The sequence below is a fragment of the Phalaenopsis equestris genome, unplaced genomic scaffold (assembly GCF_001263595.1).
Source record: "Phalaenopsis equestris unplaced genomic scaffold, ASM126359v1 Scaffold001235, whole genome shotgun sequence".
In the NCBI taxonomy this organism is placed as follows: Eukaryota; Viridiplantae; Streptophyta; class Magnoliopsida; order Asparagales; family Orchidaceae; genus Phalaenopsis; species Phalaenopsis equestris.
The window spans coordinates 178,376-198,848 of NW_018165674.1; the positions used below are offsets into that span (position 1 = coordinate 178,376).

Below are 20,473 nucleotides of genomic sequence, written 5' to 3' on the forward strand. Positions count from 1 at the left end.
ATTGTCTTGTGGATGCTGTTCGAAGGTGCACAATCATTTAAAGTGAAATTTACATACATGTTACAAAATTCTTATCTTAACATATTTAATCATTTAAATAGCTCAACTTTGATAATTATATTATTTACATTTTTATCTTATAAATTCATTTATGAAAATATGAATTTCTTAAGGAAATTACTAATAGTTTTATCCTCGATTTATATAAATATTATTTTTTTCGTATTTGAAACAGAACTGTTCCAATCGAGCAAGAACCAAAAACCGAGCCACAACAGCTCAAAGCAACCTCAGTAAACACCAAAGAAACAGAAACAAAATAGTTGGCAAAGAGATTGTGAGAATAGTGTAAGCTGACCCAGAAGCAAAACGCATTATTTATATATATATATATAAATAATGCGTTTTGCTTCTGGGTCAGCTTACACTATTCTCACAATCTCTTTGCCAACTATTTTGTTTCTGTTTCTTTGGTGTTTACTGAGGTTGCTTTGAGCTGTTGTGGCTCGGTTTTTGGTTCTTGCTCGATTGGAACAGTTCTGTTTCAAGTTACATGGGAAATTTGGTCTCCTCCTTGCTCGATTGCTATTGTCTCTTGCTGGATTGGGTGTTGTTCATTTGGATGTCATTTCTGAATTACTGCTGAGTGATACAATGTTGCTGGACTGACAGAGATTATGGTTCTTCTGGGGAAGCCACTCTTATTTGGTTTGTTGTTTTGTTTATACACTTGGTAAGGTTGGCCTTTCTATGCTTTCTACAGGTTTCAGCTTTTTCAGGTTTTGTTTGTCTCGCGAGGCCCTCCAAGCTTTGGTTCCAGCCGTTTGGTGCAGCTCTTCGTTTCTTGGAGTAGTTCTCGGTTTTGGAATTTTTGGAGCTAATGTCTGAGTAAACATATATGTGCTTTGGGTATATGGCCTTTTTTGTATTTTGTTTTGTGTTTTGGTATATTCTTTTTTTGGTTGGTTTTGAGAGGATTTGTGATGTGGTTGATGAACCTCTTATGAGTGCGTTCTGTATTTTTTTTGGATTTTTAGTTTCGAGGGATCTTCTCCTAACCTAATCTTTGTAATCACCTTTTATGATTAACACGTTGCATGCCTAATAATGCTCATTTCCCATATATATACATATATATATATATATATATATATAATTTGTGATAAGTTTGTAAATCAGCTCCCTCACCTCCAAACCCCTAGCAGAGCGCAGCTAGGTCCAGCCGCCACCATCCTGTTATATTATATATATATATATATATATATATAATTTGTGATAAGTTTGTAAATGCCCTATAATAAAATCATATTCTTCAGTTGAGCTTTGGAGGCGGCCGAGGTCGAGTTCGAGCTGAGCCTGTTCGTCCTGCTCGACGTGGTCATTTATAGCACTGATTCACCGTCCCCAATCCATGCCTTCTCCCAATGTCGATCTACCTCGGATCACCACACTCCTGTCTCTCCCTCCACGGCGCAAGGACATCGACGCCGGTGCTCAGATCGCACAACGCCGATCAAGGGTTTTGTTACTTCGGAGTGTAATGACGCCAGCCGCGGTCAGGATCGCCGCCTCGCGGCGTGCGATCGACGGCGTGAGTGAAGAGCTCAACTCTGTGGCGTCGCAGAACCTTGACACGGCTGCCGTTCGGCGGCGAGTCCGCGCGGCATTTCACGAAGTGCAGGAGCGGCTTGATCACTTCCTTTTCAAGGTTCTCATCATTTTGTTTATTCAGCATTGTTCAGTGGATCTATATCTGAGATTTTCATTTCAAACTTATTTTTAATGAAAGATGTACATATAACATTTGCTTGATGTTTTTTGCAGGCAGCTCCGTCTGGTATATTAATGGAGGAGGTGCGTAGAGTTCACCACAGTATTGCCGATAGTAATTTTTATCACAGTTTTTTGTTTTTAATGCTCACATTGTTTTTTGAGCGTAGACTGTAAAATGATATAAATGTACGTTCCGAGGATCTTTTGCGTTTTATTGACTTCAGTTTGTTATAATTTGCTTGCGATGAAAGGTTTATAAAATAATTAGTGCTGCTGGCATGACATGTAGCTTTCCTCAAACATCATGAGTCAAAATAGTCAAATAGTAGGTTTTTTTTTAAAATAGTTTTTAAGACTATCCAGTAAGAGAAGATGCTCCTATTTGTTCATTTTTATAATGTACTATAACTGTTACATGATGAAGAAAAAAAGAGTAATAAACTGAAATGTTTTTGAATCAATTCCATTCCTGATAAAACACAGAGGTTATTTCTCTGTAATTGATAGGCCACCAAAAAGAATTTCTTGATTAGGCATGAGTTTTGTTGCGTTTTGCGATATAGAATTTTGGAATTAAATTAAGGATCACTCAAACTTCAATTTCAACAAACAAATAGAATGTTTTGGTGAGACTAACTAAAAAACACCAAAAGTGATCCAATTCAAGTCAAAATGGGCCCCGATAAAGTTCTGAAATGTACTAGAAAACTTTGGGACGTTAATTGGAGGATCAAATAGTCATTAAATTTTGCTAGTTAATAGTCAAATCGAGTGGCTTAATAAGTCAAATCCAACAATCCCAATACAACTTCATTCTGACATTGCTAAGACAATCAAATACTTGAAATATTTTATGTGGTATAAAAAATCTTTCTAGACCGTCCGATTAAGTATTTTGGATTATGGTGTTATTTCAAATAGTTGTTACTTTCATAATCTATGAATAGACCCTTTGATATCGGAGTTAACCTAAATTACAATAGGAAAAACAAATATTATTGTTTGAAATAAATAGGCGGTCAAAATCAAACAAACTTAAAAGGGAAACATAACACAACCTAACTCTATAGCTCGATCTTGGGATGGTGGAGGTTAGTTAGGTGGTTAAAATGGGTTGTGGGTGGTTGGGACAATAGAAAAAAGGTTGGAATTGTGTTGTTAGCGAAACAGAGGGCTGAGACTGTGAGGGCAGCGGTGGAGGTTTGTGGACTGCAGGACGACAAGAGAAGTGCTGTCAGGTGCAGGGGTAGCAAGCGGGGACTGCAGGGACAACAAGATAAGCTGCATTTCAGGCGGAAACAAGTTGGAATGATGGTTGGACAACAGGAAAACAACAGATTTGTTGTTTTACAAATGGTGGCGATGAGGGTCGGCGACTAGGATTAATGCAGGAAGGTTGGGGGAGGATGAAGCGCTTGTGCGGAATGGCAACGAGGCAGGGAACAGAGGTTGTAATGTAGGAACTACAAAAAACATCAAAAGACGTAGTTTCAAGAGGCTGCTATAGGGAAGGGGTGGTCTGGAGCAATGTGGGAGGATGCAGAAGGGGATGGGGGAAGATAAACACCACCTCGAGAGAGAGATACTGCCGGAGCACCTCCCAATTTCTTAGATGCATCCCTTGAAGGGATTAAAAAGATGTCGACAATTGTCCTAAACAAAGTCACTAAAAAACTCATCTCTAAACCCTAATACACCACATATATAGAAAATGACTAGAAAGGAATGAAAGGAAAGGAGGAAATTGGCTAAATTGGAAAGGAAAATTAAAATGGGACTCTCAGTTCAGTCTTCACACGACCGTGGGAGCCGCTGCTTGCTCCAGTGTTCCGTTCATAAGTGGGAGATGCTTCTGCGTCACCCTTATTCTTCTAATGAGAGAGAAGATGAACAAAAAGAGGAGATTTAAGGAAGTTTTGAGGCCTGAAAGATTTATGAGCCCCCGCTTGTTCATCACAGGCAAATCATCATTGCCCGACTGTTACTGCCGCCAAATTTAGATCGCCTGATCATCACTATCGCCATCACGTGGCTGTCATCGTCGGATTGCTACCATTGTTAAATTGCATCTTGATCACTACTGCTGCCAGAATGACATCACTAGTTGACTGATATTGGATTGCTACTATTTTGCTACCATCTTCAGATCATTGTTGCCTATCTACTATTTGGTGGCCTCTTACATCCGATCAGGTCATTGCCAATCAACCATTGCCATCAGGTCATCACCATCAGAATGTGGTCGCCTATCCAATGTCATCCACTGTCATCAAACTGCCACCTCGGGGTGTAAACGAGTCGAGCTGAAGCTACCCTTAAGCTTGAGCTTGATCGAGCTGAAACTTAAGCATATGAGTTCGAGTCGGCTCATGAGTTGGCTTATTTATTATAGAAGAGAGAAAATGATATCAATTTAAGGTAGTAGTATAATAAAATGACAAATAAAATGGGAAATTATGAGAGAAATAATTAAAAATCATTTAATATAAAATATAAAATTTTATTTTTTAAATGTTTTAATACATTAAATATGAAGTCTTCAAAATATTTTATATTAATATTTTTTAAATGAGTTGGTGCACAAGCTAACAAGTCGAGTCGGGGCTAGCTTGAACTTGGCTTGCTACCTCATTGAGCTAAATTCATGAGCCACTTATCAAGTCAAGCTCGAGTCGGTTTACTGTACAAAAAAGATATGTCTACACATTGGATATTTTAGGACCAACAAAACCCCTTCATAACAGTACAAAAAAGATATGAACATCACATAATAGTGAGTTTCATGAAACCTAAAAAAAAAGAAGAAACAACATGTTAAAATTACAAGTAAAAAAGTGACAATATTCCTTTTACAATGTAGAAGCATGTCACGAGGAACGTTGTCCGGATGTGACACGGTAGAACCCCAAGCAACATTGTCCGGTTGGGAAATAGTTGAACCACAAGCGACGTTCTTAAGTTGTGATACCATCAAACCTCGAGTAACGTTGTCCGGTTGGAATAACGTAGAATGGGACGTACTTTCTGCCCACTCGAAGAACTTGCAGTTCTTCGGTCAGTGTGCCTAATGTAGGCACCTGTAGAACTGTCGCTCGTAACTATGTTGTTGACGTGACATGAGTAATAATGACGGCAGTCTGCAGTCGCATAGTATTAGCTCGAACTTTCCTGAAAACCTGTAGCTCATCTTACTACAACTATTTAAGAAAGAATAAACCACTTAGGAAATTACTAATAAAAAAAACATATAATTTGAAAAAAGATTAATAAAAAAATATCGAATTCAATTTTGATATAAGAATATAAAAAAGGAAGATTTATATACATGCTAATCAATTTCTACATATTAACATTATCTAGCACCAAATTATTTCTAAAAAAATATTATGTTGAATTGAAACATACCAAGACAAATGAAATATTTATGCGAAAGATATCCTACCAGAGAGAATAAATAAGATTGCACCATATCATTTGTTTTCCAGAATTGCCAATTTTACAGAGTGCTTCCACAACCTTTGAAAATGATATTCCATAAAAATTGTTCGGTATACAAACAACAAAATTAAATGCAAATAATGATGCTCAATTATTTTCCAGAGTGCTTGAGGCTAATAGTGCACTAAATACAACCCTAAAAAAGAAATGGAATTAAAAAAAAATTAACAGCCAAATCTCATAGTAACAGACCATTATATCCCATTAATTAATGTTTCGAATTCATTTCGCAAAAGAACAAGAAATGGAGCACTTATCAAACTACGAAAGTGAGAAAGCAACTGTTGCCAACAAGAAACTTCTTTGTCTTCCAAGCACTCCACAAACTTGACGGTTTCATTCACGATTGATTAATGTCGTCTGCTATTTGCTTTCTTAAAGTTGTCATCTCTGATGCACCTTCACCCTCTCGAGTGTGTACATCCTGTGAATTCATTTGTAGCTGTGGTATGGTACGTCCCACATGGAATTCAAATGTTCCAAGTGGGATCTGAAGCAAATCATTTTCTGCAACGGTGAATTCTGCATCCGATCTAGAGTGGTGCCGTCAAATGAAATTGTATAGTGCCATAGAGGCCGCTATTACCTGCACTTGCTTCAGAAATGGGTAAGTCGACATATCTCGTAATATAACCCACTTCTTCTTCCAGACTCCGAAGGCTCTCTCGATCACGCCGCGCAAGAAGTGTTTTTTGTTGAATAATTCTTTTTTGCCTCGTGCTACCCTGCTTGATCTTTCGAAATCGGGTATGTGGTACTTCATATTTGGATAAGGTTTGAGATACTCTCTTTGTAAGGGATATCCGACGTCGACCAAGTAGTACTTACCTGTTCAATTATGGTAATTAGCAATCGAAATAAAATACCAAACATAGTTGCTGTAGAGAATGACCTGGAGGTGGGTACGAAAAACTGTATTCAGTTTATAGTAGCAAACTTGAAAACACGACTATCGTGCGCGCTCCCTTTCTATCAATCTATCACAAATGTAAAATACATGTTGAAATCACACGCAGCCATAACATTTTGTGTGAAGGAGTCACGCCGTCCGATGTAGGCCACCTTCTTTGTACCAGATAGACATGCATCAACGTGCGTTCCATCAATAGCTCCAATTAAGTCATGACTTTCAAGATATAACCCTTTAGTATTTCACATGTATATCAGTTTCATCTACGAATGTTATTTTAAAGGCATACCTTGAAGAATGATATGTATCGAGAGTCATTTGCAATATGTGTGGGAACGGACTGGAATGTTGGATCCTCTGGCTTAACTATATTGCATGCCAAACTCATCAGAGCATTCAAATCGACTAAGAAATAACTGTTGATGGTTTTCGATTAATGTTGAAATCGCTCCATAGCTCCTTTATTGAATTTATTCTGGATAAGATGTATAGGGTTATTGCCAACACTTCTCTTGTCGTCGTTTTTGTTGTGCCGTGCAACCCATGAAAGTTCCGCAGTTCATTAAGCAGGTCGAGAAATATCTCTTTCGTCATATGAAACATGTTGGAGAACCAATAACTCACCTAGTCATCTATCCCCAATCTGAATCAATGTCGTAGAAGGGGTTCAGTCGATATATGTAAGATAGTAATAGTACAACAAGGTACTATCGCCCCGACAATCTACCAATTGATAGGACCCTCTGGAGTAAACATTCTTAACCACGAATGGTCACCACGAATGGTCCCTCCCAAGTCTCGGTTCGAATTTACCTCCTATCTTGCGGTGTGCAAGAATAGGTCGTCTAAGTACAAGGACGAGATCAGCGGCTTTAAATGTTCTTGGGCGGACCAGTTTGTCGTGGGCTTGTATCATCTTCGATTGGTATAACTCCAAGTTTTGTTGCGCTAATAATCTTCCTTCAAGATTTTCAAGCTCTTCGAGTCGGAGTTTGACGTTCTCTTCTGTTATTATCTTGTTTGCCACCGCTATCCTGAGGGACGAGAGTTGCACTTCCAGGGGAAGCACAGGCTCAGATCCGTACATGAGGGCATATGGTATGGACTAAGTAGGAGTTCTGAGCGTTGTTCTGTATGCCCACAAGGCCTCTAAGACCTATTCATGCCATCCTCTCTTGTTGTCGTTAAGTGTCTTCTTCAAAATTTGCATGAGTGTTTTGTTAAAAACCTCTGCCAGGCCGTTCGCTCTGGGGTAATAATTTGTGAAATATCTTCAATCCATGCCTTGTCGTCTAATGAAACTGTTAATTTTGGTGTTTTTGAAAGCTGAACCGTTGTTTGAAATGATTCTATGTGGGACGCCGAAACGATATACAATATGATCTTTAAAAAATTGTAGGACGTGATGTGCTTTGATTTCTCTTAACGGTACCGCCTCTGCCCATTTCAAGAAATAATCTGTTACTGCGAGTACGAATCTATGGCCTTTTGAAGATGGATGGTCTATTAGACCCACTATATCTGTTCCCCAACACTCTAATGGCCACGACACAATTGTAGGATATAGCACATTCGGAGGTTGATGCAAGACCACTCCGTGCACTTGGCATTGGTGACATTTCTTAGCGCTTTCCATGCAATCAGTCATATTATTGCTGACCAGCAGTAACCCAGTCTCTTGATTTTTATTTTCATTTTTGGGCTCGACTGGTGAGCTCCACAAAGTCCTGCATCCACAAAGTCCTGCATGTGTTTCTTTGAAAATATCATGTGCTTTTGTCTGGCTCAAACATCATAAAAACATTTGATCGAACAATCTCCGGTACAAGACATTGTCCACTATGACATATGACAAGACCCTCTTCTATATCTAATGCGCTGCTGACTTATCGTATGACAGTTGCCCTGTTTGCAAATAGTCTATAATCGGTTGACGCCAATCCTCTGTAGACTCAGTAACTGCTATCAATGTTTCTTCTTTTTCTTGTATATGGAGAGTATCCATGTCAATTTGGGATAGAACATGGAGTCCTTGAACTGTTATGTCGATGGAGTCCTCTTGTGCACATGTAAATTCCTTAGCGAGCTTGGCCAAAGCGTCTGTAAGAGCGTTCTCTCCCCGAGGAATTCTATATAATGTCACATTGGGAATCTTTTCTAGTAATTTCATCATGTAGCCGTGGTACTGTTCCAATTTGGGCTTTAGAATTTTGTACCGTCTGGCTACTTGTTAAATTATGAGATGTGAATCGCCTTAGATGTCGATGTCTGTTATGTCCATTGATACTGCCAACTGCAGCACTGTTATTAGTGCTTCGTATTTTGCTTCATTGTTTGTACACGACTCTGTTAAATGGTAGGAAAATCTTAACATTCCTCGATCAGTGTGATGAATATTAGTCCAATTCCTGCTTTGCTGGGCACTATTGTTTGCAATCCTTTATCTTTCCTTGCTGATGATGCTCCGTCAAAGTACAGCTCCTAGCGTCGGATATTGGGGGTTTCCAGGTTCATTATCTGTTCGTCTGGCAAGTCGTCGTTGAAAGGAGATTCGGCCGGTAGCGGATGCGCTGCGAGAAAATCTGCTAACACTTGCCCTTTAACGACTCGAAGGGGCACGAAGGTTATATCGAACTGCAACAATATCATTGACCATCTTGCCAACCTTCCAGACAATGTCGGCCAGGTCATCAAATATTATAGTGGATTAAATCTCGAAATAAGGGTGACCTTATGGGAAAGCATGTAGTGCCTGAGCTTTTGGGCGGCGAAAATTAATGCCAAACAATGTTTCTCAATAGAAGGATATTTTACTTCCGTCGAAATTAAATGACGACTAAAGTAGTAGAGAGCGTTTTCCTTACCTTCGTCGTTAACCTGGGTCAGCAGGGCCCCGAGAGAATCGTCTAAAACCGCGGTGTAAAGTATCAACGGTCTACCCGAGACTGGCGCCGCTAGTACAAGAGGTGACATTAGGTACTGCTTAAAGCTTTCAAAGGCCTGTTGACATTTCTCGTCCCAAGTGAACTTGACGTCCTTTTTTATTAACGCTGAAAATGACTGACAACATCCTGACAGATTAGATATAAAGGATCTTAAATATGCCATGTTTCAAAGTCTTGGGGGGCGGTATTTCCAAGATGACTTTAATCTTCTCTGGATCGATTTCATTTCTACGGTGACAGACAACAAATCCCAAAAATTTCCTGGAGGTAACACCGAAGGCGCACTTTAAGGGAATCATTTTAAGATTAAATCGTCGCAACAGTTTGAAGAAAATTCTCAAATCAAGCAGTTGGTTTTCCTTTTGTTTGCTCTTGATGACCAAATCATCCACATAACATTCTACTTGGTTGTGAATGAGGTCGTCGAAGATTCTTGTAATGACTTGTTGGTATGTTGCTCCAGCATTCTTTAATCCAAATGACACCACTGTATAACAGTATACTCCAATTAGTGTTCTGAAGGCTGTAAGTGTTCCATCTTTTGGCGCCATCTTAATATGATTGTACCCGGATGATCCATCCGTAAATGAGAAAATTTCATGTGACAACGCGATGTCCACCATTAGTTCTGGGATTGGTAATGTGAATTCATCATTGGGGCATGCTTTGTTTAAGTCTCTGAAGTCGACACAGACTCGTATTTGTCTATTTTTTTCTTGACTGACACCACATTAGCTAACCATGTTGGATATTTCTCCTCTTACAAAGTTGGCCTCTATTACCTTCTTGATTTATGCAGTGACCTGTTGCTCTATCTCGAGGCGCATCCTTCTAGGAGCTTGCTTCACCGGGATCATATTCTGATCCACTCTAAGTCTAGGAACTGCAATTTCTGGAGCTAAAGCGGGCATTTCCTCGTAGCTCCATGCAAAGCAGTCTCTTATTTCTAACAAAAGTATGACCAAATTTGTAGACTCTTCGTCACTGAGTAAGGAACTTACAAAACTGGGTCTGGGCTTTTTTTCGGTCCCCAGATTGATCTCTTTCAATTCGTTAACAGTTGATTTTATTTCTACTTCAAATTTCGGTGGAGCGTCCTCTATCGGAGGGTCTTCGAAATCATCTTCGACCCCGAAGCAATCCTCTCCTGATCCATTAGTAACAACCATACAAAATTCCGTGTCATCGACTGGTCCTACTGTGACGAACCTAATACCTTTTTTCGAGTTGTGAGTCGATTGTTATTGTTCGATTGTTATTGCTCCATAGTTCCTCGAAAAGGTGTAACCTGTCTTTCGATAGTTGCTTAGGTAGAAAACCCTGTTGAATTAATTTTTGAACACATGGAGAGTACCATTCAATAGGTAATTCCATTAATTCATTAGAAGTGTCTTTTTTAGTTTTATATCGATTCTAGAACTAGAAGAGGAAGAACCACGAAGAAACCTAACTGGTTTCATACCCACATTTTGTACCTCCTTAACCTCAAAGCCCTCAACTTTGTGAGAATGGATGGGTTCAAGGTCATGCCTTGTACATGGTGGTTAATTCTATCATATATTGACTCATACTCACTTTTTTCTTTATTTTCCAAAGAGATAAATTGAGGTTTTTCTTATTAACCATCATTGCATCATTCTCGATCTTATCTTCCTCGGAGCTTTCTTCCAAGTTAATGTTGATGATTGGATGCCTACGTTCAACAATATCATTAGCTCGTCCTCGTCCTCGTACCCGACCTCGACTTCAGATGCGAGATCTAGAAGAACCTCTACCATCTCGTTGTATAGGAGTGGTGGGACCTTGTCGAACCGGAGTGAGACGATCCCGTTCATGTAATCCTTTTGGGACTTCAATCTTGCTCCATGCGGTGTCTCTGGAAAACACTGTTTTCTTTGGAAGAGCATAATAAGCAGCATCTTTATGAATGCCGATTTCATGTATTGAGAACGACAACAAGTCTCCTTCTATGCAACGCTCTTGTCCATCTTTACAATATTTAATGCATTGGTGTAGAGATGAAGGGACCATCTTATATTCATGAATCCATGGTCGACCCAATAGAGCATTGAATGAAATGTCCGAATCGATAATATGAAATTTTGCGGTTGTTACTAGATCACCAAACTTCATTGATAGTGTTATGGATCCCTGTGCTCTCTCTCCTTTCTTGTTGAATCCCTTTTATATCATTTTATCTGCTGTTAACTTGTTCGTGTCAATATCTAAATATGCTAACGTCCGTCAATTCATCACGTTGATTGATGCTCTTGGATCCACTAACACTCTAGAGAGCAAGAATTTGTCGATATTGACTGAAACGTAGAAAGGGGCGATTGTGGTCTGCGGTGCCCAGTAGCAAATCTTCATCTGTAAAGGTTACTCCAGACTGTTCCTTTAACGAGCAAACCTTGTCTAAGGATGAGCTAGCCAATTGAGCTAAGCAAATTTCCGGATCAAGTAAGGCCTTGATCAAAGTTTCCCTCATCTCCTTTGACAGGATCAAAGCATCGTAAATGCTTAGTTTGACTGGCAACTTCCGATGATGGGATAGTACGTTATAATCCACTTTGCTATTTAAACTTCTAACATTATTCGGGACATGTGTCTCTTCCATTGGTGGAGTTGGCTCCTCATGGGTGGGTGTCTATTTTTCTGTTGTTGTTGGACCCATTGCTAGAGGTAGCACTTTTCCTCTTCTCAAATACACCTCTGTTATTTCTTCCATCTTTTGAGTTGGACCCAGAGATTTCTCTTCTGATATTGTGGTTAATTCTTTGGTAGTTGACTCCGAATCCGAAGACTCTAAGTCAATTGCAATTGGGGCTCCGTGAAACTCTAGGATGACTTGTTCCCCTTCTGAGCTATCGTAGCTCGTGTACTCGACATCTTCCTCGGGGATTCGAGAGAGTTTTGCATGATTTGAGAATTGTCATTGGAATCGTAAATCGAATTAAGTCGGTTGTTATCAGTTGAGTCATCATCAGAAATAGTCAAAACATAGCCAAAATAAAAATTCTTTGCATTATAAATTCTCGGAGGGACAAATAAATAATCATACAGGGTAAGCGGTTTGAGGGATTTCTTCCCCAAATTCGTAACAACTAAGCTAGGGTGAGCAGACCTCACTCTCCTCGGTTCATTAAATCTTATTTCTTTGACAATTTTCTTTCTTATCTCTCGCTGACATGGCTTGTCTGTTGTAGTCGTTAGTGCCGGCTTAGCAGGTTCTGAACCCTTATCTAGTATCTTTTCGGGAATGTCGTTCTCTTCCAAGCTGCGTTCCAATCATCACTGCGGTGTAAGATTCAATTGGAACAATGGGATCAACTGAAATCATATTAATGGAACCTTGTTCAAGTTCTTTCAAATATTCTTTCGAGATCGTTATGTTCCCATTTTTGAAATTCTTCTCGAGTCATTCTTTGAAGATGAAACAGCCTTTTATGGTATGCCCAAACAATCGGTAATATGGACAATAATTTAGTTGATCATTCTTATCAACTTCCTCCGGTCTCTTTGGTTCTGGTAGCACGATCTCAGGCTTCTTGATCAAATTTCTGAACATCTTGCCTACCGCTTCATTCTTTAAAGAGTACGTTCTATTCACTCGTTTGGCTTGTCTTCCATTTCCCTAGTACGACCTTTGCTGAGATGACTGCTGCCCGTACCGTTGTGAATGCTGATAGGTTTGTTGAGGCTGCTCGGCTTGAATTTGTATTGGCTGTTTACCTTTATCAACCGTTGCCACTGTTCCTGACCTCTTTTCAAATGCTTTCGTTGGCCTTGGCTTCTCTGTTTTCTCCAGAAATCTAAGTTGTTTTGCTTTTTCTTGCAGACTCCCAGCCTTGACAAGTAACTTTTCAAATGTTTTAGTTGTCAATCCCTTTAGCATAAATGCCACTGGACCATGAATGCTTTTCAGAAGAATTTCGATCGCATGCTACTCTTTAATTGGCCGCTCGCATTTCATGCTTAAGTTCCATCATCGTATAATATAGTCCACTAGATTTTCGTTAGGCTTTTGTTTCTCCACCACAAGATCACCTACAGTAATGTGGTGTTGAGATCCAACAAACCTTTTAACAAACATGTTTTCCAATTCTGCGTGTCTTTATTGAGCCATTAGGTAGTTCTGTGTACCAATCAAAGGCGACTCCTGAGAGGCTGCTCACAAACTGACTAAACAACATTGCATGGCTACCCCTTGTGTTGCAGCAGCTTGCTCGGAAGTGTGCAACATGCTGTCAGGGGTTGCCGGTCCCATCAAATGTCTTGAACAATGGTGGTACGAAACTTTTTAGGTATTGTACGACATCAAATTCTTCTAGGTATGATTTATCCTTCAGAACCAATGCTCCTCCCTTTGAACGGGCTAGGGCTTCTCTCACCTGTTGTTCCACAATTTGCTTAATGTCTTTTTATGGTATCACGTTCTAAGTTGAATCCTTATTTGGCTGTTCATCTTTAGCAGTGGAAGTAAACTCTCTTCTGTCATTGGGAATATGGATAACCTCTGTCTGGTCCGCCTCTAATGGCGCTCTCCTGGGCGACTGAGGTCTGTTCTGCAGTGCGGCCATGGTGGCCATCATTTCCTCCATTTTCTTTTCCATTTGCCTGATCTGTTCATCTCTCGGTTGAATGGCTCGTTGCCACTCATCAGTGGCGTTCTCCTCAGCGAGTGATGGATCATTGCGCAGTGATGATGAAGCTCTAGTTTCAACAACGAGGATCTCTGCAAGTTGCTCATCCATGTAATCCATCATATCATGGTCCTCATCATCGTTGCTCTTTCTTTGTTCTTTTGACAATTCTGTAATATCAGCTCTGAGCTTTTCCAATATGTCCTCGATAGATCTTCCCGATAGATCTTCCGATAGATCTTCCTCTTACCCTCTTAAGATCCATCGGAGATTTCCGGCGGGCATTATCTGCGTCAAGTTCTGGTGTGCTCGTGACAGTTGGGGTTTTAGACTCAGAATCCATCTCGGGGTGGCGGTTTACTGACTCTTCCGGCAGCATCGGTCTGGTTACCCTAAGTCTCCGCGACTTCTCTTTTAATGTTAATGTTTCAAGGTGGGATGTCCCACTAGTAACACCAGCTGGTTGTGCAGAAGTGCGGTCCTTAGCGCGGAGACCAGATACAGCAGTGGATCGTCTCTTGCCACTACTCATCTTCGGAGGTTCTTCATTAGTAGCGACAGGCGGTACTCTTTGACCCAGACGAGACTTGACTGATTTGCGCTATGTAGGTCTTGAGGAAACGGTAGTAGTATCTGTAACAACATCAACCGTGTCTATGTTGTTTCCCAGATGAAGTTTGGTAGAAATGCGGGACGGCGGCATTTCCTGAAACTGACTAGTGGGTTCATTGCTCTTCAAAATCTTGGCTCGGACTCGAGGTGAAATGGCGCACCTCATCCTTCTTATTAGCTCGACAACGGAGCAGTGCTCTTTCCAAGTTAGTCTTTCAAAAACTAGGCGGATTTCAGTAAAAAGTTGCAGGCCTCTTTCCTTTTTTTTTTTTTCTGATGGCGAGATGATGACGGTAATGCAGTAGCAATCCGATGACCACTTCCCTCTTCGAGAGTGGCAAACAACGGGTAAAACCTACTCCCTCTGAGAAGAGGTGAGGTCTCAGGAGGCCCTGTCTCCTCCAGGAGAGGATCTGTCTCCACGAGAGCTAGCTTTGCAGCTCGTGCCTTCTTCAGCCTTTAACTCTCGTCAGTTACGATTCCTCCTCTGTGATCGGGTTAGTGGGATGGGCTTAGAACTAGACCCAATCTCAACCACAGAAGGCAATGAAACAAATTTATCAGTCAGATCATCCTCGTAAAGAACTTCCTTCCCCTTAGACGAAGGTGGGGCAACTGTCGTAGTAACTGCAATTCCAGTAGCAGCGGCGGTGGCAACCTTCTCCTTTGTGGGCATGCAAGGTCTGGAGGGAACTTCTTCAACCCGAACTTCCTTTAGCGGGGAAAGTCAAGCTTGCAATTCAGATTGTACTCAGCTGGGGATTCAGCTATCTCCGTCGGGGCAAACTTCATGAAAACGTAGGGTGCCTTCCCAAGCAAGACTTCGACCTCATCAAAGCATCAAAGCCCGTTCCAAACTCTCATCAAAGCCCGTTCCAAACTTGATCTTTGAGCCTTGATGAAGAGCAGCCTTATCTCGAGAGAAATTGAGGTAGTTGGAGAACGAAAAGATCAACTTGGGCGACAACATTGTCTTTGTCGTTCAAATATTTTAGAGTGTCAGTTAATGGCCTATGCTTTGTAATTCTAGTACAAGTACTAAAATCAACAAACAACAAGTTGTCTTATAAATTGGGCATTTCGTTTAAGAGTTTGTTTATTCACAACCATTTATGATGTTTAAAGTTTAAGTGAGAATTATGAGAATGAAGTCCCAACTTGATTTTTTCACAAGCATTCAAACTCAAAAAGGGAAATGAAGTGTAGGACTCGGTCTAAAATTTGGAGGGGGGCTGATTTTGTATTGAATTCGTTTCGATAAATCGCTCGCAACCTACCACACCTATTGGGAGTCCAACCCATATTAAATCCTAAAGGATCTGAAACCCTTCTATTTAATGATGCTTAAACAAATGGCTCCGCAATCCAAAGGAGTTGACTATACCTACCCAAAGAAGAAATGAGCGAGACACACCAATGGAAGAATGATAATCTGACCTATGAGGGACATAGACACACTACTGATGTATGAAGACAAAACATTCTGATCAAAAATGGAGAGAAAAACTAGTCCCCAACAGAGTCGCCAGAAATTGTCGGTCAACTTTTTTGATGTTGAATTTTGAAAATACAATATTTGAAAACTTAATTTAAATATAAGGTCTATAGTTTAAATTATGAAAGTAGTATTTTATTTTTTTAGAAAAGAGACTGAATGTATCTCATTAGTCTAATAATTTGCATAATCGTATCTGACACCATTAATACTACACATTCCAAGAGATAAGTGTAGACCCCGATAATAGACCCAATCCTGCAAACTAAGAGATTTGTGACATCCATTTGGTCTGCGAACCTCTTATATGTGACCGACAAATTCCTCTATTTAATACAAAGATTAAATAGAGTTTATTTTACCTAGGTTCCAAGTTCCCTATAGAGACAAACTCCTATAGTTAATTACATCCCAAATGACGAGAGTCACTTGAGAAAACTCTCGATAATGATCAATGGTTCTAGTCTTCAAGAATTCAAAGTTTAGGTTTTCAAGGTAGGACGTGGAAAAAAAACAAGTGAGAGTGACTCAAGTAGGAACAGTTCTTTTAGGAGTCCAAAGGAGGTAAATGGTAGGGGACGTTACAGATCCTGAGGAGAATCCTCAGTGATTTCCCAAGCTATCCTGTTGTGTGGCTGTGTTTTGGAGAGGATATTATTTGAGTGTTTAATCCTGTTAATTTTATTTGTTCGGGACTTACACTTGCATAATAACTGGTTATGCAAATAACCCGCAGAGATAAGAGGTTTTACGTCATTCTGGATGACAACCTCGAAACTTAAGGCGAGTTAGGACTTATACTGATCTGTATGACTGTGCAAGAGCCTAAAAGAGGGTGAGGATTTACATCGCGCTGGGCGAGCCATCTCAAAATCCTGCGTTGTTATTTAGACTAAGAAGAGAGTTTAGCTTGTGTAGACTTATTTTTCTGTTGTAGAATGACGACCGCCTCCACTTGTAGTTTGCTCCAAGCTCCTTGCTGGGCTTCCCACGAAGTTGCTCCAAACTCATCGTCGAAGCGGATTTAAGTTTTCTAATACGCCAAGTCATGATGTCAAATCAAATGTTTCCTGAAGTTATGATCATTTATGTGTTAAAGTTGATTAGAGCAACACCGGTTAGGATCTCACGGTTCCCTCATTCCGGTATCACTATTTTCTTTTGAATTTACTTAGCTTAAACGAATTATGAAATTCATTTAAACCGGGGAGATCTCGTTAGCAACCGTGGGTTACCTTCTCCGAGGGACTCCAGTAAATTCAAAAGGACGTGTTATGTTTTTTTTTTTTTTGAAAATATTGTTTAATTTTGAAAAATGGTTTTCATTTGAAAGTGAAATTGTATTCAGTACCTACATAATGTGTTAGAGCAAGAATAAATTGTAATGAAGAAATAACAACAAATAAAAAGTACCTGCGTACGTGGTGTATCTGCTGCTGCTATCCCTGTTGCATGTTTAACTCACAAAGCATAATATAATTTGTAGGGAATTTAGGCAGATTGCAGAAAAAAGAAAACAGTAAGCAGTTGAACAAGTCGTAGCAATAGATAGGAACTCCAAACAGGTGATCCTAAGGTTTCCTACAACTCCTGACTGCAACTAGCGAGCTAGTACGGTGATCCTACGACCTCCTACGGCTCTGAGAAGCAACTAACAAGTGTGTACGGTGATCCTACGACTCCGGACAACAGCTAGTAATTTCGAATAGCACCTTTATGAGCTCTTATGAACCCAAACAACAATGGACAACACCTATGTAGCTTCCTACGAACCCAAACAGTGGTGGACACAAACAGTGGTGGACAAAGTGGTGGACAACGCCTATGTGGCTTCCTACGAACCCAAACGCTAGTGGACAGCATCTGCGCGACTTACTACGAACTCAAACAGTGGTGGACAGCTCCTAGGTGGCTTCCTATGAACCCAAACAATAGTGGACAGCGCCTATGCGGCTTCCTAAACACCCAAACAGTGGTGGATAGCTCCTATGCGGCTTCCAACGAACCCAAACAATGGTGGAAAGCTCCTAGGTGGCTTCCAGCTCCTAGGTGGCTTCCTACGAACTCAAACAGTGGTGGATAGCTCTTAGGTGGCTTCCTACGAACCCAAACAGTGGTGGACAACACCTATGCAGCTTCCTAAGCTCCCAAATAGTGGTGGACAACACCTATGCAGCTTCCTACGAGCCCAAACAGTGGTGGACAACACCTAGGTGGCTTCCTACAAACCCAAACAGTGGTAGACAGCTCCTAGGTGGCTTCTACTACACCGGGTAGCGACTTTGGAGCCTTGGACAACACCTACAACGCCCCTATACTCCAAAGAAAACAGTGGCTTTGGAGCCTTGGACAACAACTTACAGCGCTTCCATACTCCAAACAGTGGCTTTGGAGCCTTGGACGACAGCCTACAGCGCTTCTACGACACTGGGCAGCGGCTTTGGAGCCTTGGACAGCACCCTACAGAGCTCCTATACTCCAAACAGTGGCGACAGTGGCTTTAGAGCCTTGGATGGCAGCCTACAGCGCTTCTACGATACCAGGCAGCGGCTAGGAGCTTCGGTTAGAGCTTCGGTTAGCCAAGACAGGTGCACTTAAAGGCTCCAAAATCAGTGAAAAGTGCAACCCCTACATACTTCTCTAGGTAGTATATGTATTGAGCTAAGATCGTGAAGGTGCCGACAAGCTTCAAGGCTTCCCATGGGCTGTCTAACAGCGGGATCTATGAAGGCAAACTCATCAAAACAATGATCCATAGTGCTCAAAATCAACTCTTATGGCTCGTCCAAAATCAACGTACTTGAAAGCTCTAAAACACCCTATAGAACCCCAAAACTATGGTCGAACAGGCCACCCAACAGTCTACGCTTAAAACAACCATAAAACAATCCCAAAATCATACTTTTAAAAGCTCCAAGACAACCAAATAAGCCATGAAAATAATCCAAGAATTCTATATAAATAATGCCCCCAAATCCCTCACCAAAACTATGTAAAAGTGCAACTAGGACAACATAAGAAATACTTAAGAGCAAGACTCTCTCCAATAAACATAAGTGAAGGTTAACTTGCTCCAGGCAGGATAAAAGAAATGAATTATAGCTATGACCCTAAACCTTAGCACATGAGTTTCCAAAACACATCAACAAATTATGACCGAATGAAAATATAATAGAGGTTTGAATAACAAATCCTTAAGTAAACTGCCATAAGCAAATCTTTACGCCATTTGTATTTTGAAAACTCTTATCCTATCAATTATTGAAAGTTTAGTGATTAATGGTAGATGCAAAAGTTGGATAGTGGATAAAGACACACTACAAAAATAAATATTATCATGCAACATGTTTTTTGTAGATCACAAACAATTACTTAAATCATTTTATCTTCATCAACTAACTTAACCTCATAACAGTGCAAAAAGAAGCTACCAACAATTGACCTCCAGGGGCATACAAGTTTCACATCATCATTTAGTTAGCAATGATAAAAAATTTTTTTTTCCATAGTCGGCTCAAAGCTTTTGAACGAGAAGAAATTCGAATAAGAAATCTTACTTGGGAAGATGATGATCTTGGGATTTGAGGAGTGAGGAAAAGGGGAAACGGGAGCCTTCGGTGAAGGAGAGTAGGGAAGGCAAGGCTTCTGTCGAGAGGAACAGAGTGAGGCGAGGGCTTTGGCATTGAGAAAGGAGGGAGTTTGGTCGAGCACGAGTCTCCGTCACATAGAAGAGTAGCGAGCAGGAGCTTCGATCGGGAGCTGCGTTCAGGTCGCAGAGGAGGAGCGGGATCGAAAGGAGCAGGCGTCGAATGGGGATCTTCAACGCAACAAGGTGTTAAGAGAGGGTTTCTGTCGAGCGGGGAAGTCGAGCCGGAACTTGGTTCGGCAGAGCTGAGAGGAAGCGAGCGGGCAGGGGAGTGGGAGAGCCGAATCGAGCAGACTGCCGAGGGAAAAGGCGAGCCTTCCTTTTAGAATTGGAGCAGGGTCAATTAATCAGGAGCCGTTACTCTCGAAGCAATTGTCGAGGAAATAAATGATTTCCATATGCAGAGGAGAATTAATTGGAAATCATTAACACATGAATATTTTTAATTAAGACAATTTAAATAATTTGTTTGAATTTTGAAATTTGAATTTCAAATTCAGGTGAGCTGGTGCCTAGCTCGTGTTCAGCCCGATTCTAGCCTGAATCGAACCCGAGTCGAACCTAGGTTGAGCCCGGGCCCGCGCATCGCTAATAAAGAAAAATGTGCATCGATATTCGTGCTAGTTGCTCGCACGCAAAACCATAGTGATATGAGTGCCATTCCTAGCTAAAATCGACGTCTCAGATTCATCCGTGTGGTCTGTTTTGTTATTCGGGGTTGTCCGGACGAGTTCGCCGACGGACGAGTTGATTTAAGTTAAAATCGTGCGGGGCGTGATGCTTGCGCAAAAATGCGGCGTTATCGAGTGTTCAGATCGCAAAGGGGTTCCCTAGGGGCTGCTCCTATTAATGTAGGGACTCGACTCGAATATCATGTGTCGGTTCTCATCAACTCAATGAAATGCCGGGGATTCGAGACCGCCCATATGAGACTCGAAGGAGTGAAGAGGT

General features: G+C 40.8%; 1 protein-coding gene across 3 annotated transcripts in view; it reads left to right on the forward strand.

The window, feature by feature from the left end:
- Nucleotides 1-1,301: 1,301 nt before the first annotated feature.
- LOC110033602 (caffeoylshikimate esterase) overlaps nt 1,302-20,473 on the forward strand; it is a 95,801-nt gene continuing 76,629 nt past the window's right edge. For all 3 annotated transcript variants that reach the window (XM_020737639.1, XM_020737640.1, XM_020737638.1), the window contains exons 1-2: nt 1,302-1,708; nt 1,825-1,854. In XM_020737639.1, the coding sequence (XP_020593298.1) occupies nt 1,412-1,708; nt 1,825-1,854 (327 nt within the window). In that variant the 5' untranslated portion in view covers nt 1,302-1,411. The remainder of the gene's footprint in view (nt 1,709-1,824; nt 1,855-20,473) is intronic.